This window comes from Odocoileus virginianus, chromosome 6, assembly GCF_023699985.2.
Source record: "Odocoileus virginianus isolate 20LAN1187 ecotype Illinois chromosome 6, Ovbor_1.2, whole genome shotgun sequence".
NCBI classification, from domain to species: domain Eukaryota; kingdom Metazoa; phylum Chordata; class Mammalia; order Artiodactyla; family Cervidae; genus Odocoileus; species Odocoileus virginianus.
In genome coordinates, this window is record NC_069679.1 from 33,862,673 (window position 1) to 33,887,953 (window position 25,281).

Sequence of the window (25,281 nt, forward strand, 5' to 3'; positions counted from 1 at the left end):
GAAGACCTGGTTCAATCCCTGGGTCGGGAAGATCCCCTGGAGAAGGGCATGGCAACCCACTCTGGTGTTCTTGCCTGGAGAACCCCCATGGACAGAGGAGCCTGGCAGGTGATGGTCCATAGGGTCACAGAGAGTCAGACACAACGGAAGTGACTGAGCATAAGCACACAGTAGTTCATGTCAGATGCGTGGCAAGAAGGATACATAATTTGAGGTCTTCACTGGTTTTTCTTCTGTGTTTTACTTTAGGATTGATTGTGAAAGAAATCGGTTCTTCCACCTCCAGCTCCTCAGAGACGGTAGTCAAACTGCGTGGCCAGAGCACCGATTCTCTTCCACAGGTAGGGAGGAGATGGAAAACTTAAACCAGGAGCTGAAGTTATAGACAGTTTTAGATAGGGGCTTACATTCATAATTATGTAAATGAGCAGAAATTTAAAGCCTTCAGGAAATGAGTCCTAGTAGATAGATACATTTAGTCTGAATTTATTTCCATTTATTTGCTCATTCCAATTCTCTTGGAGTGGGATTTTTATTTGGATGAACTGTGTACTTTGTTTCATACTTCATATGGGTGAGAAGCCTCTGGTCTTTAGGTTTCAGGTTAACTCTGTGTGTGTGTGTGTGTGTATCAACAACTGGGAGAGTAATTTTCTTGTCAGGTATGTTGTGACAGAAGTGTTTCCACACAGTTAATTATTCCATTCAGTTTGAATTTTCAAACTGTGCTAAGCTAGAGTATTTGATAACCTGTAATCACTGGTTAGACAATTAAGCTATCAGAAGATACAGACAAATTAAAATACTCTGAAACTCACTGTTGCAGGATTTGGATGGAATCTACGACTGATACTCACCTCTGACTTCTGAGCACTCTCTTTCTCTCTCCTTGTATGCCGTCTGTCTTGGGTGCTCTGTGGATCTCTTGTTTCCTTCATGATGATTAGGAGTACAAGCTCCAGGGTCAAACTGCCTCAGTTTGCACCCCACCCCTGCCACTCAATGTTTGCTCTTACTGTACATGAACATTGGTGGGGCACAGCTAAGGATCCGATTCTACACCCATAAGATGGGGAGATGGGTGCCTGCCCTGATGCTTTGTGGCGATGACCTGATGAATTCTGTGTGAAAGTTTTGGTGGATCCTCAGAAGACACCATCAGTACAAGGATCATCACCTTTGGGGGACTCTCAGATATGGCAATTCCAAGTAAAATGTTGTTGGGCTCAGACTCTGTTCTCTTCTGCTGGTAGCCTTAACAAGGCTAGCCTTTGTGGTTTCAGCAGCAAAAATAGGTTAGAGCTGTAGTGGCTCGTTTCCATAAGTAACCCATTAAGGATCTTCTATTCATGTAATTATTGGAACCATTTTTTAACCTGCCTATATTTTCAGCCAGTACCACCTCTTGGGATAATGAGTTTGGAAAGTCTGTAACCTGCTGTGTGCACCATTTGACAGAGTACAGCCTCTTGCAGTGTTTAGGAGCAACCTCTTCATCCTGGGGCTGCCTCCCAACCTTTTCTACACCAAGAACACTTCATGTTATTTTTCTACCCAAGAATTCTAGCTTTTAAAAAAAATAGTGTTTTAAATTGTGTTTGTTGAGTAATAATTGGTTTGTTTTCCCATCTCGTATTAAAAGAATAACAGACAGCACAAGAGTGTTGCTATGCTGAGTTGCCATATCCTCATGGAAAAGCAAAGAAACAGTACCTTTACCTCTGCAATCTGCTTTTAGGAGAACTGCCTGGTTTCTGAGATGCTGGAGACAGTTGGATTCATGTTGCATTGACTTCTCTGAGCCTTGGGTTATTCTTCTAGGGAGTGGGTGGGTAAGATCATTGAGTTCCTAGGGCCTAGCACATAATAATGGCTCAGGAAATGTTAGCTACTATAACTGGTGGTAGTAGCATTTTTTCCTCACAGGGCTTCAGGGCCCAGAAAGCACAGATTGGAAGCCACCCTCTAACAGCTAAGGATTCCTTAACGTTTTCTGATTTAGCAGCTTTTCTCTGTGCAAGGTACAGAGTGCTGAGCTTTCACATTGGTCTGTACTCTTAAAGTCGTTTCAACCTTCCCTTGTCTTGTAGACTATATGTCGAAAACCAAAGACCTCCACCGATCGACATAGCTTGAGCCTCGATGACATCAGACTGTACCAGAAGGACTTCTTGCGCATCGCGGGACTGTGTCAGGACACTGCTCAGAGTTACACCTTTGGGTGTGGCCATGAACTGGACGAGGAAGGCCTCTACTGCAGCAGCTGCTTGGCTCAGCAGTGTGTCAACATCCAGGATGCCTTTCCAGTCAAAAGAACCAGCAAATACTTCTCTCTGGATCTCACCCACGATGAAGTTCCAGAGTTTGTTGTTTAAAGGACCTCTGCGTGCAGCTGTCTGGACAGCCTGCTGCTTGCTAGAGGCTGTGAAAGCCATGGGTTCTTTCTTTACCTATTACTTGTGCCATATTTTCTTCACCCCAGACATATCTTTTTCTTTATAATAGTTGTGATGGAAATAAAAGCCGTGGGACAGTTGCACTTTAAGTATTACACAGGAGGAAAAGGACTACAGAGAATGTATAGCAAGACAAGTGCCCGGAAGTTCACTGATCCTTTGAAAGGAAATGTGCTTTACTGGTTACCAAACCTTCAGGATATCAGACTGCGGTGTGTGTGTGCATTGTTTTGTTTTCCAGTTCAATTGCGTGTAACATCACTTTTTTTTTTTATCATGTGAAAGATGTTGTTGTGTTTCTTTGTTTGCTTGTATGTTTTTTTTCTACCACTCCCTCATGAAATGCTGGTGGTTTGAGGGAGGAGAGAGAGAAGAGGCTCTCATCTTTTTAAGAGAGAGACAGTTGCCCAGTCATAGCCATTGCCACCCCGCTGGGGCTGTCCCAGTGTGAACAGGAATGAAGCGGTAAATCAAGTGGTTCCAGCACGCCAAAGATGCGTCATCACAGAAGTGCAGCCCAAGGTCAACAAGATGTGAATCAAGCAATAACCAAAAGATGGTGCGGTGAGGCCTGTGACTGCTTCACGCTGGTGAAGTGCCACGTCCTTCTACTGCTCTTCCAGAAAGCTCTAGGACTCCGCCGAGTCCCTTGTCCAAGTAACAGATTGGTTGTGTTCATGCCACAATGAATTTTGTGGAGTTTCCAAAACCAGTTTCTGTTAAAACTCTAGAAATGTCTTAGAATATGTTTATACTTGGTGGTTTGTTTTTTTTTGAATCAAGAATAAATTATGGTAATGTTGGTTTCTGCCTAACCAAAATACCCCAACTATACATATATGTGATACATATATAAATACATAAGATTGTGTGTTTATATGTGTCTGAAGCTTACCACCTTTTCATCTATGAAAGATAGACAGCTCCCATATCTGTCTTATATACATGGTCTTTCTTGTTTGGTGCAGAGGATGTTTGGTGTCACTGAATGAATGATGCCTGCAGACAATCAGCTGATAGATACACAGTTAAAAATGACTATTTTCTCATGGGTCTTTTGCCATAGTTCTCAACCCTGGTTGCATCATGGAATTATCTGGGGAGCTTTGAAAAAACTAACAATGTCTGGGTACCACCTCAGATGAATTAAATCAGTGTCTTGTGGTGAGACCCAGGTGAAAATTGCCTTTTCTTTTGAAGTTTCCAGATGGAGCTAGTATGTAACAGGATTGAAAACCACCAATCCCGAGGATGTCTTTTTCATTAACTTTCACGTATATAGAAAGTGTTAGTGTTTGAGAAAAGGTCATTTTTAGGACAGTTCCTGCCACTGCTGTTAGGATATATAATAAAATCAAGTCAAGAACGTGAACTTACTCACCTACAGATGTACGGTAACAGTGTTGCTTGCACTTCAGGAAAGTACTTTAGCACAATGTCTTTCTATGAGATGTTTTTAATGATTTCATATATTTACAACATTTGTTTACCATATTTTGATATACCATTTTTTCTATCTACCAAGTTTTATTAAAAAAACTATATTATTTTCTAAAGAAACAGTCATATTTTTATACAAAATTAAGTTTTCAGGTAACAAAGAAATAGTCTTAGGGTACAGCAGAACCTACAGTGTTCCCCATGGATGGGGGTCAGTATTATAAACACGTGGAGAATGAGAACAGGCTCTACCTGCGTTGCCCCTCACATTTTTCCCCCGTGTGGATATGAAAGGGCAGTGGGTACACACAAGTCTGGTCAACTTGGTTTAACTTGACACTTTAAAAGGAAAAAAATTCTATAGAGTGCTATAGTCAGGAAATTATTTTGCTTTTATCAAATGTTTGAAAGAACCAAAGTTTCAGATATCAGAATGTATTAAAGTATCTCAAACTTTGTATATAAAAGGATGAAAGTATGAAAGGATCATCTAATGACTGTTACTTGTAAGTCATTAAATAATCTACCATTTCTTATAGATGCTTAAGAGACAAATTCTGATGAAGTTTGACCCTAAAAAGCCCAGATCATAAATGTGGTGCATTTCCTTAGCTCTTAGTGTTTCTTGTTTAAACATCAAAAAAAAAAAAAAATTTAATTAAGTACATAATGCTTTATACTTTTATTTTCTCTCTACTTCAAACAGAATCAGGCCTTTAGGGTTTTGCCAGCATCGTTAGTGGTTTTGCACACCCTCTTTCTAATTGGATTTATGAATAGTCTTGTGGGTTTTCAAAAATGAGACATGCTAAGGACATTTTTGCTTTTTGATCCATTGCGGCAGAATTATATATATGTATATGAAAATCCATTTTGAATATCTACATTTTTGTATTTGGAAATTGTTTTAAAAAATAAAGGAAAAGTATAAACCTGATATTTATTCTGCATTTGTTAATATCCATTGCTAGTCAGTATACCAGTTTGGTATATATTGCCTCTACACGTCTGCATTTGTATTTGCAACAATGAACTTTATATCTGCATAAATTGTAAATAATCCTTTCTGTGAAAGGATCATCATGTTAAGATGATACCAAAAGTGTGTTTAAAAAAACTGCATTATTTTGTAATTATTCTTATAAGGATTTCATGGTAAGATTAGCAGTCAATAAAGTTACTTTTTATTTGTCTTTGAAGTGCCTTTTTAAAAATTATTATTAGAGTTCTCCATTATGCAAGAGTGACTGTTCTCTTTATGTTCTTCTTTCCTATAATAGCGCACGTTTAAGGACAACCTGATAGAATTCTGAGCAAAGTAACCCTTGTGTTGATGCTAATAGCTGAAGCCAAGCCCTGCCGTGTGCCAGAGCCTGCTCCACATGTGTGAGAAGCTCACGTGTTAACTGTTGAATCCTCGTATTCCCATAAGGCAGGTACTGTTATTCTTCTCAAGTTAGAGATGAAGGAAACAAGGTTCCCAGGGGCTCACTGGTGTGTCAGTCAGCCACTATTCAGTCCCAAAGTGTGGGGCATGAAGGTCTCCACTTCTTTATTTTCATTTTTTTTTAATAACTACATTAACTTTTGCCATTCAACTGTCATTATTGGAATGTTCTAGTTTCAGAAAAATAAGTGGTTGCATTTAGAAAGATGCATTCACAGATCGATTATGAGGGTAGCATGGCATAAAGCATAGCACCCAGAGCTTAGAGTCAATAGACAGGATTCTGTAAAGCCTGGCTCACCTCCTAAAGGAGAATCCAGTGTCTTGTCTTTGCTCCAGCTTTCTTGGCTATAAAACAGGAATAATTCAAAGGACTGTTGTGGGTATAATGGGTATAATATGCCCCTGATGACTGAGGTGGGAGAGAGTAGAGTTCTGAAATCTTCTAACAAACATTTAATTTCTGTAGAATTGAGTCATTTGATCATTTTGAAGCAAACAGTACAAAAACAAACTTTTCCTGTGGGGTGTCATTCACGAACTTTGCAGCATATCTGCTAAGTTATAAGTTGGAGGCAAGGGGAGAAAATATATGGGCACTGTCTGTGTGTTTGATACTACACACATATCTAATCCTCACAACTCTTCAAGGTGTTGTCACCCACATTGTGCAGCTGAGGAAATGGTTCAATTTGCCCAAGATCCTGTAGGTAGTAAGTGATAGAGCAGAGTTTTCAACCTAAATTTGTCTCCAAAACCTTTGCTTTTTTTTTTTTTAACTGCATACACCATGTTACCCACTTAAGAGAAAACTCAGAATCTAATAGGAAGAACAAAACTACAATTTTGATGATGTGATAAATGGAATTTATTTGTTCACAAACTTTTTTTTTTTTTTTTTTGAGCACCCACTGTCTGCCAAACATATATAAGGCTTAATCAGACATTGCTTGGCACAGACAGTGAAGACCTCAGAGATGGGAGTGGGAGGTGGGAAGAGCAGAGAAGATTTATTCAGAGGAGTCTTGAATGGAGACTTCTGGCAGAATGGGTGAGGTGCAAGCCGTCCAGGCAGGGCCTTAGAAGCTGGAGACAGCAGTGCTCATTGAGGGGCCCTTAACTCGAGTAATGACCCTCAGCCCACTGTGAGAGGCTTTGAATGCCCAAGTGAAGGCACTTGAGTGTTTGCACAGCGGAGAGCCACTGGAGGGGGTTACAAGAAGAAAGAGACATGTCTGGGGTTTGAGAGAAATAATGGAAACAGTGCGGGTAGAAGTGAAGACTAGGGAGAAGATGAGGATTTGAATTAAGAATGTGGCAGCAGGTAAGAAAAAGAAAAGATTCAAAAACATAGGAAGCAGAATAGCAGAATTTTCTCTCTCTGTGTCCCTCTCACACACACGCAGAGTTGTCACCTCCAAAGCTAAAAACTGGAGAAACAGGCAATTTTGCCATACTTTGCAATAATCTTGAGAGGACTGTAGAGTTAATTACTGCTTTATATGATTAATTAAAATCTACTCTGCATGAATACTTTGAAAATCGGCACAATGGCTTCAACTACTCTAGTCTCTAGCAGTGGTTCTCAGCCTTGATTGCACATTAGAATGACCTAGAGAACAATGCCTGGGGCCCAGACCAGAGCTGCTAATTTATTGGGTCTGGGGTGGGCATGGTGCTGCTAAAAGTTCTGCAGGTGATGTTAATGTGCATCAGGGTTGTAACCCAGGGGTCTATAGATAAGCCCAAGCAATATGGACCAACCAGTTATCTGCTCCTGAACTGTGATCCCCACTTGGGATGGTGTGTTGCATTTTGTGAGAGCGACATTGATTTCTTTTTGCCAACGTAGCTGTCAAGGAGTGAACTGTTTTCAAGTGAAGTACTGAACCCATTTCAGAAAGTCTGAATGCACCTACATCCTAGAGCCCTGGCTGTTATATACCCACGACTGACTAAGTATGAGGGTGGAGGTTATATGAATACCAGGAAGATATTTTAAAATCTCCTCCCTGTCACTGTTTTGTTTGCCTCACCATTTCTCTGACACTTTATACAAGTTGATGCCCACACAGAGGTGTAATGAAGATAGTAAGCTAAATTCCACCCAACCCTTTGATTCTTACATCATTTATTTTGACTTAATGGAGCAGCCTGTGCTCTGAAACATCCTGCTTAGATGCTATGAGCCAATGTAGGTGATGGAGTTATATACGCTCAAGAGATTAATCAAAAGTCTATAAACATGGCACAGCTATAATGAACCAACTCATTATTTAGGATGGGTGTTTACTCATTTGGTGTCAGCTGTAGTCAGTTAAGGTCCCTTCAATTTATTACTGTCATTATGGCAAGAGGTAGATTTCATAGGAGGAGATAGTTTCTAGCTTAGGAAGGCATTACATTCAAGTTTGCTCCTAAATTTGTTGCTTGATATTTAGAATAAACATTCCCAACTTCCATAATTAGCCCACAAATGTCTGTTTATCCTAGAAATATTATTAGAGATGATTTATTTTCTGTGCATAAGGAACCATCTATCAAAGGAGAGACCCAGTGTATAAACAAGGCAGATGGAGTGACCCCACAACTAGATAGAGATGATAGCAGAAGTTCAGTAGACCAAAAGTTCAGTCCTTAGGTTCTTCTCAAGAGTACATTCGTGCCCAACTATACATAAAAGTAGAAGCAAGCTTCAGGCAAACCATGCCAAAATGGAGCAACTCTAAGCCAGTTTCTCCCTTGGGTTGCATGAGGCATGATTCTAGTGTTTTCTCATGCACACCCCAGGCTCCATTCTCAAGCTGCTCAACCCTAACCTGCCATCATGAGAGTCAGCTGGATTGAGGCCAACTCTAAGATCAGGTCACAGGTTCTCTTCTGATCTACAGGCATAGGACAAAGTGGGTCAGTGTAGGAGATTCTTTGCAAAGCAGAAGCCCCTGGTCGTTTCAGATCCCTTATTTGCTATAGGGTATTAACAAGGTGCTATAAGAGAGAAGGTAGGGAGTCTATACTGGGACCTTTAAATGCAACAACAGTATAAATGTGGAAGACCATAAAATCCACTGGAGAAATTAAAAGAAGGCCTAAATAATATATGATGTTCTTGAAAGACTCAATAATCTGTCGATTTTCCCCATCAATTCCAATCAAATCCCAAATGAAACATTTTAACCATAATGGAATAATTGGAACCAGTTTTACCCTCTTACCTCAAACAGATAAAAACCCACCAAAGGCATATAAATGTTTTTTAAACATTCAGCAGTAGATAATGCAGTAGAATAAAGCCCCCAAAGGAGAAACAGACAAACCTAATCACTGCCCCAGCTTACTGCCTGGAGAGCATTTCCAAACCACAATGAGGGTGGAGTGGTCTCAGAAGGTAGAGTGGAGAATTTGGGAATGCTAAGGTAACTAGAATTACTCTGGACAGTACGAGAGAAGAGAGAGCTAGACAGAGCAGGAAAGGGGAGGAGAGAGAGTATGCTCTAGAGAGAGATTTGCAGAGGGGCCCCTCAAGTTTTCAGCTGAACACTGATCAGCATGTACATGTGAGGGAAGCACTGTGGGAAAGGGAGAAAACCATCTCCTTATATAGGACCAGAAATAGTTTGTCTTCCCACCAGCTAGAGTGAAAAAACCTTGCGATACATGGGGCATCTTATTAAGTACTCAGAAGGGTATTTTCCAAGACTAAAGTTTGTTCTGGCCCTCCTAACAAAGCATAAAAAGCAAGCCTTTTTCAATTTTGAAAGAAAAGTACTGTCAACTTAGAAGTCTATACCCAGCAAAAGTCTCTTTCAAAGGTGAAACTAGAACTTTTTCAGGCTTACAGACGATGAAAAAATTCAATACCAGCAGATCTGCACAAAAAATGTTAATAGAAGTCTTTGGGGGCAAAAAGAATATATCAGATGAAAAATTTTATCTGCACAAAGAATGAAGAGCCCCAGAAATGGTAAATATATAGTTAAATATAAAACACAATTTTTCACATTTAGATCTAAAAAGAAAATCAAAAATAATTGATAATTGAAAAATGTTGACATAATTGATGATTTAAAGCAAAAGTAAAAATGATGTAGTCTGGGGTTTAAAACACATATTAAAAGTAAATTGTATGGCCATAATGGTAAAAAAGACCAGGCAGGGAAGAAAAATGAAAGCATACTGTTATAAGTTTCTTATACTATACTGTACTTGAAATGATATAACATTATTTAAAGGTGGATTATGATAGCCTAAAGGCATATCATATAAACCCTAAAACAACCACTAAAAAAAAAAAAAAAGAAAAAAACATAAAATAGAATAATAACAATTACTAAACCCAAAAGAAGACAAAGAAGAAAAAAAGGGACCAAGAACTACTAGGACAAATAAAAAAAAGCAAATAGAAAGTTGGTAGACTTAAAACCAACCATATCAATAATCAAATGTAAAATTCACCCAAACACATTTGTAAGGAATAGCCAAGAATTTTTCAAAATACAGACCCAGTGAGAAGATCCAGCTGCAAAATGCACGATAGAGGTCCTGTTATTGATAATACTGATGCAAGGATTGGCTTTTTTTTTTTTTTTTTTTTTTGGTAAAAAAACCAAATAAATATTTTAGGCTTTGTGGGCCATATGGTCTGTGTTGCAATTACTCAACTCTTCTATTGTAATGTGAAAGCAGCCATAGAAAATACATTAAAAAATGAGCATGGCTGTGTTCCAATAAAACTTTATTTACAAAACAGACAGTAGGCTGGATTTAGCCTACAGACTGTGATTTGCCAATCCTTGATTTAGAACGGAGAGGCCAGAAGTGGGCCAATCTATAAAAAGGAACCTAGTGTATAAAACAGGTGGCAATTCAGATCATAGGATACTGAAGGATACTCAGCAGTTAGTGTCAGAAAAATTTGCTGTATCTTTTGAATCATTCACAAAAACAAGAGGTAAGCATTAAAAGTGAAAGTGTTAGCCACTCAGTTGTGTCTGACTCTTTGCAATCCCATTGACTGTAGGCCACCAGGCTGCTCTGTCCATGGAATTCTCCAGGCAAGAATACTGGAGTGGGTTGCCATTTCCTTCTCTAGCATTTAAAAAAAAAACTATAAAAGTAGAGGAGATTGGAAAAAAATCTATTTATTCACTTGGGGTAGGAGAGGCATTCCTAAAGTAAACACAATAATCACAAGGCACAGAAAAGAGTTGATAAATTTGAATACAAGAAATATTTTCAGACTTTACTGTATACCGCCTACAGGTAGGAGAGACAAAAGGAGAAAATATCTGCAACTTTTTAAAACAAATAATTGGTATTTATAATATAAAAAAAGTATAAATCAATAAGAAATTGCAACACTAGAAATATGTGGGAAATATTATTGGGAAATTCATAGAAGGAGAAATTTTAAAAAACAGCTAATATTATAAATACATGAAAAGTTGTTCAACTTTACCAGTAACAAAGTAACCCAACATTAATTAATATACCTTTAGTCTTTTTTTGGCTATTGGCAAATTGGCTGACCAAATTGGCAAAAAATTAAAGCAATTGATAATAACCAATAATTGTAAGGCTGTGAAGAAATAGATCCTTTCATAATTTTTTACAGGAGTATAAACTAGCATTATAGGACAATATTGAATAAACTTAACTTACAACCCAGCCACTTATTTCTAGATATTTATCCTATAGAAATAAAACATATTTTAAAATGAGACTTAACAGTTTTTATTTGAAAAGAGAAACACATAATGTGATCTGAATGTCAATTAGATATTGGCACAATCTTATTTTAGCATAGTTTATAATAACAAATGCTTTAGATGTACAGAGATTAAAAAATCTTCAGCATATGTTAAGTATGAAAACAAAGGTTCAATGCAACACATTAGCATGAAAAAGGCAAAGTATGTAATTATATGTACATGTTTAAACTAACTAACCACATGAAAAATGACCTTGAAGAACATCTAACAAACTAAACTATGGGTAACTCTGAAGAGGAGAGTGATTAAAGACAAGGTAGGAACAGGGACTTAGCTTTTTTTAAGTCCATACTCTTAGGAAACAAACAGAGATACTGCAGGGATTTTTTTTTAATCTGGAAAAAACAATGTATGTTCGTATTCTCAGAGAGGGAGAAAATATTGCACTCAGAAAATTGGAAAAAAAACTATGGAAATAGACATAGAATTGTAAGAGCTCTTTGAAATATGATAGCCAAAATAAGTGTTCCCATGAGAGGGAGCTGGAACATAAAAGTAAATCTCTCAGAAAGCAGAATAAAAACATCCAATCATAGATGTTAACATATCTGCATACATATAAATAGATAGCTTATGTACATATGTGAAGAAGAAAGAAAAATTTTCAGAACCAAAGCATATGCATTTCCAAACTGGAAAAAAAATGCAAGGAATGCACATAAAATAAGTAATAAAGACCAATCCAGGAGATACCATAAAATCTTAAATACTAGGGATAAAGAAAAGATCCTAAAAGTATCCATACATTTCCTCCCTCACCCCTGTTTGACTATAGTGGGGTGCGGGGAGTTTTAGGTTAACAGCAAAAATGAGGGGGAAGTACAGAAATTTCCCATATACCCTCTGCCCCTACACATTATAGATTTTTTTTAGGAAAAAAGGAGGGCAAGAAGGAGAAAGAAAGGGAGGGAAGGAGGGAGGAAGGGAAAGAGGGAGACGGGAAGGAGAGAACAAGAGAAGGGAGGAAAAGACTGAGAGAAAAAGAAAATAGTCATATGTAAAGAATCCAGATACATAATGAAATTAGTGTTTTCAACAGTAACACAGGAAACTGGATGCCAATGAACAATGCTTTAAAAATTGAGGGAGGACTTCCCTGCTTGTCCAGTGGCTAAAACTCTGCGCTCCCAATTCAGGGGGCCTGGTCGGGGAATTAGATCCCACATGCCACCACTAAAGGTCCTGTGTCTTGCAACTAAGACCCAGTGCAGACAAATAAAAATAAATTTTAAAAATTGAGGGAAATGTTTTCAACCTAGAATTGTAGAATAAATAAAATGTAAAAGTACAATAAAGACATTGAAGTCTTTTAAAATTTATATTCCATATCTTCATACCTAGAAAGCTACTGAAGGATATACTCCCACAGGATAAGGAAGTGAGTCAATTAAGAGGAAGATAGATGAGAGATCTGGGAAACATGAAACCAGTACAGAAGAGAAGCCAAGGGAAGACGTAGATTGTCAGCCATGCAGCAGACTCAGGGAGCAGCCAGTCCACATAGAAACAGGAAAATGGAGTGTTCTAGGAGAAGCATCTCCAAGGAGGAAAAGAAACTGACAGCTTACTCAATGACCAAGTAGAACCAAGTACAACAGGCTATTTTCTTAAAGAAGTAAAACTGTCTTTATTCACAAAAGGCATGAGTCTTATATATAGAAAATCTGAAGGAATTCACTGAAAAAACTTAGAATAAACAAGTTCAGCAAGATCATAGGATACAAGAGCAACATGCAAAATCAATTATATTTATATACATTAGCAACAAATGATCCAACAATGAAATTAAGAAAACAATTCCAGGAGGGGAACAAGATGGCGGAGGAGTAGGTGGATGTGCAGTACATCTCTCTCCATGGATACATCAGGAATACACCTTCAGACACAGAAGTACCTGCAGAACACCAGCTGAGAGTGGACAGAAGTACCTGACCAGCAGGAAAGAATATATAGAAACATACGAAACTCAGTAGGATGAAGGAACTAGGGGGAAAAACAGAAGTGTTAGTAGGATTGGACCTGCCCTCGGTGGGTGGGGGAACTGAAGCAGGGATCTGATCCCATCAGGGCAATTGTCTGAGTCAGAGAGAAACATTTAAGGCTTAAAGTGAAACAGCTGGTCTATGGCAGCCTAAATGGAATGAGAATCAGACAGTCCTTGCTGCAGCCATACATACCCCAGACAGGGATGCAGGTCCCCTGGAGGGTGCAGCAGCTAGGAGATGGAGTTCAGGGATTGTGGAACAATCCCAGGGCAAGAACTGCTGTTGACTGTGGAGAGATGGATTGAGGGGATGTGAGGGAGGAGACTGTGGTAGGAAATGCCTGTGGTAGGAAAGCTGGGAAGCCATGGAAGCAAGGCCATATCGCTGAGTCACGTGTACGGGGTGGAGCCATCACCATAGCCTCTCTCTCCCCACACTGCCAGCATCAGCAGCTGAACGATAGAGAGGCTGGCCCACCAAATGCCTGACTTGCCGATGTACAGAGTAGGACCCCAGCCATCGGAGCCCCTCTATGTGCCTGACGTGCTGAGAAACAGAGAAGGACCCCAGGCAAGGGAGCCCTCTAAGTTCCTGAACAGGCAGAGCTATGGAGAAAGACTGACCAAAGAGGCCTTCTGATCACCAGCTACAAGAGGCTCGAAAAAAGACTCTGATAGGGTCATAACTTTTGCAGCGGAGGCAGTCCATGTCCCTGCGCACATGGCGCCGCCAGCGTCCCTGCAAGCCAAGGAGCTGTGCCACCTTCACGCTCAACTCTCATTGGGCAGAGCTGCCACTGGCAAAAAAATGTCTTGCTTCTATGCACACAGGGTTGCTTCAGTAGTGTCTGTTTGCGACCCTGTAGGCTGTGGCCTGCCAGGCATCTGTGTCAGGGAGGGGTTGGTTCTCCAGGCAAGAATACTGGAGCGTATTGGCCAATACTGGTTGCCATACCCTGCTAGAGCACTATATTTCCCACTGCCCTAGCCGCCAACCCCCCTGAGTACCTGGTGCTGCCAGAACCCCTCCCTGCGATCCAAGCAGCCGCACCACCTCCACACCGGGCCCTCCCAGGGGCAAACCCAAGTCCTCCAGGAAAGCCTCAGGAGCAAACCCCAGTGGGCGACCCACATGCAGATGTGGAAATAAAACCACAATTGAAACTCAGGGGCAATGTGGAAGAAGGAAGAAGACCCAAACCCTTTCCACCAGCTGTATAAGCTGCAGATTAAATCCACATGATCAACTAGGCAGACTCTGTGTCTATGGAATATATAAAAGGTCACTGAGAGCTCCCACAGAAGCAAATGCACTAGTTCTGATAGCTGTGGACACTGGAGGCAAGACACGCAGGAGTAGGGCCAGATTAGAACCTGAGCGGCCCCACAGCAGGTCCAGAGGTCAGCACAGTGTTGGAGGGCGTCCTAGGGTGCTGAGGTGGACTGTGAGTCCCAGCGAGGGAAAGGACTCTGACAGCAGGGACTGAAGAAAAAACATTTTTTATTCTTATGTTTTGATTTGTTCTGTAGATTCTTTTGAATTCTTTCCTTTTTCTTTTCCTTCCCCGCCTCAACGTTGTAGTTGTTGATTTTATTGGCACTATGAAATCTAATTAAACTTTTGATCTTTTTTTTCCTCAGTCACATTTTTTATTGTTGTTATAAACCTCTGCCTTACATTGGGCTTTTGAAGTTCTGATGAGTTTTCCTTTTTTTCTCTTTTTTAAATTTTAATTTTTAAACTATTGTTATTGTTCTACATTTATTCCTTTGTTTGCCTTTCCTACTGTTCATTTCCCCTTACAGTTAATCTTTCATGTATATAAATCTTATTCATCTATCTCTATTTAACTTTGCATGTCTGTTCTTTTTTTTTTCTTTCTGTTCTTTTCTCTCAACATATTTGTTAGTTTTGTTTTCATCACTTCATTCCCCAACTGACACCTTGCTTTAGTTTTGTCTTCCAGTTTGTGCTTTAGTTAGTTTTGTTCTGATAGATGTAACTTTTTATTTCCTTTGTTCACCAGGTCAATCTGTTGTACTGTATTTTTGTTGGACTGTTTTGATTTTGTTTATGGGTGTATATATATGTGTGTATATTCAGTCACACTTTTATTGTTGTTATAAACGTCTGCCTCTACATTGGGCTTTTGCAGTTCTGTGTTTTCCTTTTTTTCTTTTTTTTTTTTCTTTCTTCTTCCATTTTTTTCTCCTCTCTTTTTTATAATTTTAATTTTTTTAAACTTATTATTTTTTCTACATTTATCCCTTTGTTTGCCTTCCTACTGTTTTTTCCCCTTGCAGTTAGTCTTTAATGTATATAAATCTTCTTCATCTACCTCTATTTAACTTTGCATATCCTTTCTTTCCATTCTTTCTCTCCTTTCCTCTCAACATATTTGTTACTTTTGTTTTCATTGCTGTATTTCCCACTTGACACCTTTCTTTAGTTTTGTTTTCCAGTATGTGCTTTAGTTAGTTTTGTTCTTAAATGGTAAATATAATTTTTTATTTCCTTTGTTTGCCAGGTCAATCTACTGTACTTTATTTTGTTGAACTATTTTGACTTTACTCATGGGTATATATGTGTATATTCCATTATTTTAATTATTATTTGCCTGATTTTGTAACTGCCATTTGTCTTGGGTTCATCTTTGGTCTCTTGTTTTTGCATATTTGTTTTAATCTCACTTAATGCCATAGCAAACCACTTGTGGAATCTTCATTACTGACCAGAGATCAAGCCCTGAGCCTTCGGAGAGGGAGCACTGATTCCCAAGACCCTAGACTACCAGAGAACCAACCCTAGGGAGTATCAGATAGTGAGAACTCACACAAAGGAAACCACTTGAATACAAGATCCGGCATCACCCAATCACTAGTAAACACCCTGTGCAGGCTGCTGCTGCCTATAAGTCGCTTCAGTCGTGTCCAACTCTGTGCGACCCCATAGACGGCAGCCCACCAGGCTCCCCCGTCCCTGGGATTCTCCAGGCAAGAACACTGGAGTGGGTTGCCATTTCCTTCTCCAATGCATGAAAGTGAAAAATGAAAGGGAAGTCACTCAGTCATGTCTGACTCTTAGCGACCCCATGGACCGCAGCCCACCAGGCTCCTCCGTCCATGGGATTTTCCAGGCAAGAGTACTGGAGTGGGGTGCCATTGCCTTCTCCGACCCTGTGCAGGACACTTCTACTGAACAACAACAACAAAAAAAAAAAGAACACAAACCCAATCATCAGCAGACAGGATTACCACCCCACTCAGCCTTGACCATCAGAGGACTAACAAACAAACAAAAACTCAGCACACATCTCACCCTATAGGAAGCTTACACAAACCACTGGACCAACCATAGGAGGGCAGAACCCAAAAGGAGGAAAGAATTAAACCTTGAAGCCTGGGAAAAGGAGACCTCAATCACAATAAATTAAAAAAAATAATAATGAAAAGGCAGAGAAATACTACACAAATGAAGGAACAAACTAGAAACACAGAAGTCCAAATAAATGAAGAGAAAATAGGCAAACTACCTGAAAAAGAATTCAGAATAATGATAGTAAAGATGATCAAAAACCTTGAAAACAAAATGGAGAAAATGCAAGAATCAGTTTAAAAAGACCTAAAAGAATTAAAGAATAAACATACAGAGACAAACAACACAATTACTGAAATTAAAAATACTCTAGAAGGAATCAACAGCAGAATATCTGAAGCAGAAGAATGAATCAGTGAGCTGGAAGACAAAATGGTAGAAATGACTTCTGAAGAGCAGAATAAAGTAAAAAGAATGAAGAGAACTGAGGATAGTCTCAGAGACCTCTGGGACAATGTCAAATGCACCAACATTCAAACTATAGGGGTCCCAGAAAAAGAAGAGAAAAAGAAAGGGTATAAGAAAGTTTTTGAAGAGATTATAGTTGAAAATTTCCCCAACATGGAAAAGAAAATAGTCAGTCAAGTCCAAGAGGCACAAAGAGTCCCATACAGGATAAACCCAAGGAGAAACACGACAAGACACATACTAATCAAACTAATGAAGACTAAACACAAAGAAATAATATTAAAAGCAGCAAGGGAAAAGCAACAAGTAACATACAAGGAAAACCCCATATGCTTAACAGCTGATTTTTCAGCAGAAACTCTGCAGGCCAGAAAGGAAAGACAGGATATATTTAAAGTACTGAAAGGGAAAAATCTACAACCAAGATTACTGTGCCCAGCAAGGATCTCATCCAAAATTGATGGAGAAATAAAAAGCTTTTCAGACAAGCAAAAGTTAAGAGAATTCAGTAAGACCAAACCAGCTTTACAACAAATGATAAGGGACTTACATAGTCGAGAAATATAAGAGAAGGAAAAAGATCTACAAAATCAACCCCAAGCAATTAAGAAAAAGGCCATAGGAACATATACATCAATAATTACTTTATTTAATTTATTTATTTATTTTTCCATTTATTTTTATTAGTTGGAGGCTAATTACTTTACATCATTACAGTAGTTTTTGTCATACATTGAAATGAATTAGCTATGGATTTACATGTATTCCCCATCCCAGTCCCCCCTCCCCCCTCCCTCTCCACCCGATCCCTCTGGGTCTTCCCAGTCCACCAGGCCCGAGCACTTGTCTCATGCACCCAACCTGGGCTGGTGATCTGTTTCACCCTAGATAATATACATGTTTCAATGCTGTTCTCTTAAAACATCCCACCCTCGCCTTCTCCCAGAGTCCACAAGTCTGTTCTATACATCTGAGTCTCTTTTTCTGTTTTGCATATAGGGTTCTCGTTACCATCTTTCTAAAGTCCATATATATGTGTTAGTATACTGTAATGGTCTTTATCTTTCTGGCTTACTTCGCTCTGTATAATGGGCTCCAGTTTCATCCATCTTATTAGAGCTGATTCAAATGAATTCTTTTTAATGGCTGAGTAATATTACACTGTTGGTGGGAATGCAAACTAGTACAGCCACTATGGAAAACAGTGTGGAGATTTCTTAAAAAGCTGGAGATAGAACTGCCATATGACCCAGCAATCCCACTTCTGGGCATACACACCAAGGAAACCAGATCTGAAAGAGACACGTGCACCCCAATGTTCATCGCAGCACTGTTTATAATAGCCAGGACGTGGAAGCAACCCAGATGCCCATCAGCAGACGAATGGATAAGGAAGCTGTGGTACACATACAATAATTACTTTAAATGTGAATGGATTAAATGCTCCAACCAAAAGACACAGACTGGCTGAATGGATACAAAAACAAGACCCATATATATATGCTGTCTACAAGAAGCCCACTTCAGACCTAAAGACACATATAGACTGAAAGTGAGAGGATGGAAAAATATATTCCATGCAAATGGGAAGCAAAAGAAAGCTGGAGTAGCAATCCTCATATCAGACAAATAGACCTTAAAATAAAGAAGATTACAAGAGATAAGGAAGGACACTACATAATGATCAAGGGATCAATCCAAGAGGAAGACATAACAATTGTAAATATCTATGCACTCAACATAGGAGCACCTCAATACACAAGACAAACACTAACAGACATAAAAGGAGAAATTAATAATAACACAATAATAGTAGGAGACTTTAACACCCCATTCACACCAATGGACAGGTCATCAAAACAGAAAATTAATAAGGAAACACAAGTCTTAAATGATACATTAGATGAGATGGATCTCATTGATATCTTCAGGACATTCCATACAAATGCAGAAAAATACACCTTCTTTTCAAGTGCACTTGGAACATTCTCCAGGATAGACCACATTTTGGGTCACAAATCAAACCTCAGTAAATTTAAGAAAATTGAAACCATATCAGTCATCTTCTCCAACCACAACGCTATGAGACTAGATAATCAATTATAAGAAAAAAACTGTAAGAAACACAAACACCTGGAGATTAAACAACACATTTCTAAATAACTAACAGGTTACTGAAGAAATCAAAAGGGAAATAAAAAAATTTCTAGAAACAAACAACAATGAAAACATGACAACTCAAAACCTATGGGAACAGCAAAAGCAGTTCTAAGAGGGAAGTTTATAGCAATATTATCCTACCTCAAGAAAAAAGAAAAACACTGAATAGACAACCTAACTTTACACCTAAAACAACTGGAAAAACAAGAACAAAAAAACTCAAAAGCATTAGAAGGAAAGAAATCATAAATATCCAAGCAGAAATAAATGAAAAAGAAATGAAAGAAACAATAGTAAAGATTAATAAAACTAAAAGCTGGTTCTTTGAGAAGATAAACAAAATTGACAAACCTTTTAGCCAGACTCATTAAGAAAAAAAAGGAGAAGAATCAAATCAACAAAATTAGAAATTTAAAAAGAGAGCTTACCACAGGCAATGCAGAAATACAAAGGATTATAAGAGATTATTATGAACAACTATATAGCAATAAAATGGATAACTGGGAAGAAATGTACAGATTCTTAGAAAAGTTTGATCTTCTAAGACTGAGCCAGGAAGAAATAGAAATTATGAGCAACCCAATTACAAGCACTGAAATTGAAGCTCTGGTCAAAAATCTCCCCAAAAAACAAAAGCCCAGGACCAGATGTCTTCACAGGAGAATTCTATCAAACATTTCGAGATGAGCTAACACCTATCCTTCTAAAACTCTTTCAAAAAATTGCAGAGGAAGGAACACTTCCAAACTCATTCTACGAGGCCACCATCTCCCTGATACCAAAACCAGACAAAGACAACACCAAAAAAAGGAAACTACAGGCCAATATCACTGATAGACATAGATGCAAAAATCCTCAACAAAATTTTAGCGAACAGAATTCAGCAACACATTAAAAAGCTCATACACCATGATCAAGTTGGGTTTATTCCAGGAATGCAAGCATTCTTCAATATAGGCAAATCAATCAATGTGATACAACATATTAACAAATTGAAAGATAAGAACCATATGATCATCTCAATAGATGAAGAAAATGCCTTTGACAAAATTCATGATTAAAACTCTTGATTCATGATTCATGATTTAAACTCTTCAAAAAATGGGCATAGAAAGAACCTACCTCAACATAGTAAAGGCCATACATGATAAGCCTACAGCAAACATTATTCTCAATGGTGAAAAACTGAAAGCATTATAAGATCAGGAACAACACAAAGGTGTCCACTTTCATCACTATTATTCAACATAGTTTTGGAAGTCCTAGCTACAGCAATCAGAGAAGAAAAAGAAATAAAAGGATCCAGATCCAAAAAGAAGAAGTAGCTCTCACTGTTTGCAGATGATATGATACTGTACACAGAAAACCCTAAAGATAGTATCAGAAAATTAGTAGAGCTGATCAGTGAATTTAGCAAAGTTTCAGGATACAAAATCAATACACAAAATCACTTGCATTTCTATATACTAACAATGAAAAATCAGAAAGAGAAATTAAGGAATCAATCCCATTCACCATTACAACAAAAAATTAAATATCTAAGAATAAACTTACCTAAGGAGACAAAAGAACTGTACACAGAAAATTGTAAGACACTAATGAAAGAAGGCAGGTCTGTCTAGTCAAGGCTATGGTTTTTCCAGTGGTCATGTATGGATGTGAGAGTTGGATGGTGAAGAAAGCTGAGCGCCAAAAAATTGGTGCTTTTGAACTCTGGTGTTGGAGAAGACTCTTGAGAGTCCCTTAGACTGCAAGGAGATCCAACAAGTCCATCCTAAAGGAGATCAGTCCTGGGTGTTCATTGGAAGGTCTGATGCTGAAGCTGAAGCTCCAATATTTTGGCCACCTCATGTGAAGAGTTGACTCACTGGAAAAGACCCTGATGCTGGGAGGGACTGGAGGCAGGAGGAGAAGGGGATGACAGAGGATGAGATGGCTGAATGGCATCACTGACTCGATGGACATGAGTTTGAGTAAACTCCAGGAGTTGGTGATGGACAGGGAGGCCTGGCGTGCTGCAATTCATGGGGTCGCAGAGTCAGACATGACTCTGAACTGAAACAAACTGAGCGACTGAACTGAACTGAATGAAAGAAATCAAAGATGACATGAACAGATTGAGAGATATTCCATGTTCCTGGGTAGGAAGAATCAATATTGTGAAAATGACTACACTACCAAATGCAGTCTATGGATTTCATGTGATCTCTATCAAATTACCAGTGGCATTTTTCACAGAATTAGAACAAAAATTTCACAATTTATATAGAAACACAAAAGACCCTGAATAGCCAAAGTAGTCTTGAGAAAGAAGAATGGAGCTGGAGAAATCAACCTTCCTGACTTCAGATTATACTTCAAAGCTACAGTCATCAAGACAGTATGGTACTACGCAAAAACAGAAATATAGACCAATGGAACACGATAGAAAGTCCAGAAATAAACCCATGCACCTATGAGTACCTTAAATTTGACAAAGGTGGCAAGAATATACAATGGGGCAAAGACAGCCTCCTCAATAAATGGTGCTGGGAAAAGTGGACAAGCTACATGTAAAAGAATGATGTTAGAACACTTCCTAACACCATATACAAAGATAAACTCAAAATGGATTAAAAACCTAAATGTAAGACCAGAAACTATAACACTCGTAGAGGAAAACATAGGCAGAACCCTCAATGACATAAATCAAAGCAAGGTCTTCTATGACCCATCTCCTGGAGTAATGGAAATAAAAACCAAAGTAAACAAGTGGGACCTGATTAAGCTTAAAAGCTTTTGCACAGCAAAGGAAACTATAAGCAAGGTGAAAAGACAACCCCCAGAATGGGAAAAAATAATAGCAAATGAAGCACCTGACAAAGGATTAATTTCCAAAATATACAAGCACCTCATACAATTCAATGCCAGAAAAACAAATAACCCAATCAAAAAGTGGGAAAGAGACCTAAACAGACATTTCTCCAAAGAAGACATACAGATGGCTAACAAACACATGAAAAGATGCTCAACATCGCTCATTATTAGAGAAATGCAAATCAAAACTACAACGAGATATCACCTCACACAGAATGGCCCTCATCAAAAAGTCTACAAACAATAAATGCTGGAGAGGGTGTGGAGAAAAGGGAACACTCTTGCACTGTCGGTGGGAATGTAAATTGATACAGCCACTATAGAAGATGGTATGGAGATTCCTTAACAAACTAGGAATGAAACCACCATATGACCCAGCATCCTACTCCTAGGCATATACCCTGAGGAAACCAAAATTGAAACAGACACGTGTATCCCATTGTTCATTGCAGCACTATTTACAATAGCTAGAACATAGAAGCAAACTAGATGTCCATCGACAGATGAATGGATAAAGAAGTTGTGGTACATATACACAGTGGAATATTACTCAGCCATAAAAAGGAATGCATTTGAGTCAATTCTGATGAGGTGGATGAACCTAGAACCTATTATACAGAGTGAAGTGAGTCAGAAAGAGAAATATTGTGTTCTGCTGCTGCTGCCGCCAAGTCGCTTCAGTCGTGTCCAACCCTGTGCTACTGCATAGACGGCAGCCCACCAGGCTCCACCGTCCCTGGGATTCTCCAGGCAAGAACACTGGAGTGGGTATATTGTATTCTAACACACATATATGAAATCTAGTAAAAGGATACTGAAGAACTTATTTACAGGGCAGCAATGGAGAAACAGACATAGAGAGTAGACTTATGGACATGGGGAGAGGGGAGGAGAGGGTGAGATGTATGGAAAGAGTAATATGGAAACTAACGTTACCATATGTAAAATAGATAGGCAACGGGAATTGCTGTATGGCTCAGGAAACTCAAACAGGGGCTCTGTATCAACCTAGAGGGGTGTGATGGGGAGGGAGATGGGAGGGAGGTTCAAAAGGGAGGGAATTTTTGTATACCTATGGCTGATTCATGTTAAGGTTTGATAGAAAACAACAAAATTCTGTAAAGCAATTATCCTTCAATAAAGAGATAAATTAAAAAAAATTCCATTCTCAATAGCACAAAAAAGCAATTTAGGAAAAAATTGAACCAAAAAAGTGCAATACTTGGACACTGAAAATCAGAAAACATTGTTGAAGAAAATTTTGAGAGGTTTAAATAAATGGAAAGATACCCTGCATTCATAGATTGAAAGATTTAATATTGCCATGATGGCAGTACTCTCTAAATTGATCTATAGATTCAAAGCAATAACTATCAAAACTTACCGGCTTTTTTTTTTTTACAAAGGTTAACCAGCTGATCCAGCTGCTTTTGTGTGAAAACACAAAAAAATCAAGAGCCAAAACAATCTTGAAAAAAGGACAAAGCTGCTGCAAAGCTACTATAATCAGGACAGTGGTACTGGCATAAGGACTGTCTAGATCAATGAAATAGAATTGAGAATCTAGAAATAGACACAAACATCTGTGGCCAATTGATTTTTTAAGAAAGGTAACAGACAATTCAATGGAAAAACAATAGTCTTTTTAGTAAATGGTGCTGGAACAAATGAATATCCATATGACAGATGATGAATTTGAACGTTTACCTCACAACATATATGAAAATTAACTCACAATGGATTACAGATCTAAATTTAAGAGCTAAAATTATAGAATTCTTAGAACACATAGGAATAAATCTTTGGGACCTTGAACTGAGCAATGATTTCTTAGATACAACCCTGAAGGCACAAAAAAACAGAAGAAAAAAATCTGACAAATTCAGCTTCATCGAAATTAAAAACTTCTGCATTTCAAAAATAAATGAGTCCATTCTGATATTTCTAGTTCAAATTTCATACTACAGAGTTTCTACTTACTTGGTTTTATAATTGTGCATCTTTTACTGAAAATCTTGGTCTCTAACATTGTTATAATTACATTTATTTTATGTTATTATGAATAGTGGTAAAATAACAATACCAATATTATTAATAATAAGATCAGTTCAGTTCAGTTCAGTCACTCAGTCGTGTCCGACTCCTTGCGAACCCATAAATTGCAGCATGCCAGACCTCCCTGTCCATCACCAAATCCCGGAGTTTACTCAAACTCATGTCCATTGAGTCAGTGATGCCATCCAGCCATCTCATCCTCTGTCCTCCCCTTCTCCTCCTGCCCCCAATCCCTCCCAGCATCAGGGTCTTTTCCAATGAGTCAACTCTTCCCATGAGGTGGCCAAAGTACTGGAGTTTCAGCTTCAGCATCAGTCCTTCCAATGAGCACCCAGGACTGATCTCCTTTAGGATAGACGGGTTGGATCTCCTTGCAGTCCAAGGGACTCTCAAGAGTCTTCTCCAACACCAGAGTTCAGAAGCATCAATTTTTCAGCACTCAGCTTTCTTCACCATCCAACTCTCACATCCATACATGACCACTGGAAAAACCATAGCCTTGACCAGATGGACCTTTGTTGGCAAAGTAATGTCTCTGCTTTTTAATATGCTATCTAAGTTGGTCATAACTTTCCTTCCAAGGAGTAAGCGTCTTTTAATTTCATGGCTGCAGTCACCATTCGCAGTGATTTTGGAGCCCAAAAAAATAAAGTCTGACACTGTCTCCCCATCTATTTGCCATGAGGTGATGGGACCAGATGCCATGATCTTAGTTTTCTGAATTTAAGCTTTAAGCCAACTTTTCCATTCTCCTCTTTCACTTTCATCAAGAGGCTTTTTAGTTCCTCTTCACTCTCTGCCATAACTGAATGCAATTTAAGATTCCTTTGATGCGCTTCTTTTCCTAGGATATAGTGCACTGATGATATATACAGTCAAAATACAAGGATTTAGAGATACTAAAAATAATTCTTTGTGTGATCATGGCCCAAACATAATATAGTTAGGTTCATTTGTTTTCTATTTTAAGGGTTGTTTTTTTTTTTCTTTTTGATCTTATTTTGTTTCATATTCATATTAAACGCTTAAATGGTTCCAAACTATAAACCACGAGCATTCAGATAAGTCCTAACTCTCATTCCTGTACCCTCTCTACCCAGCTGGTTCCCTTCATCCCATTAGCAATAACTTTTATTAGTTTTTGGTTTATCTTTCCATTATTTTTTGAAAATGTAAAGAAATACACAAATATGTTCACAAGCTCATTCCTTCCATAAAAGGTAGCATACTGTGTACTCTCTGTCCTCATCTTGCTCTTTCACATAATATATTCTAGAGATAACTCCAGGAAATATTAGCTATCTTCCTCAAAGCCTTTTATAATTACA

At 38.5% G+C, this 25,281-nt stretch overlaps 1 protein-coding gene across 4 annotated transcripts in view; it reads left to right on the plus strand.

Annotated features, from left to right (window-relative positions):
- The window catches only part of FRMD6 (FERM domain containing 6), a 252,545-nt gene extending 247,450 nt beyond the window's left edge, over positions 1 to 5,095 (plus strand). For all 4 annotated transcript variants that reach the window (XM_020895677.2, XM_020895678.2, XM_020895679.2 and 1 more), the window contains 2 exons: positions 250 to 341; positions 2,091 to 5,095. In XM_020895677.2, coding sequence (XP_020751336.1) covers positions 250 to 341; positions 2,091 to 2,375 — 377 coding nt within the window. In that variant the 3' untranslated portion in view covers positions 2,376 to 5,095. The remainder of the gene's footprint in view (positions 1 to 249; positions 342 to 2,090) is intronic.
- Positions 5,096 to 25,281: the final 20,186 nt, after the last annotated feature.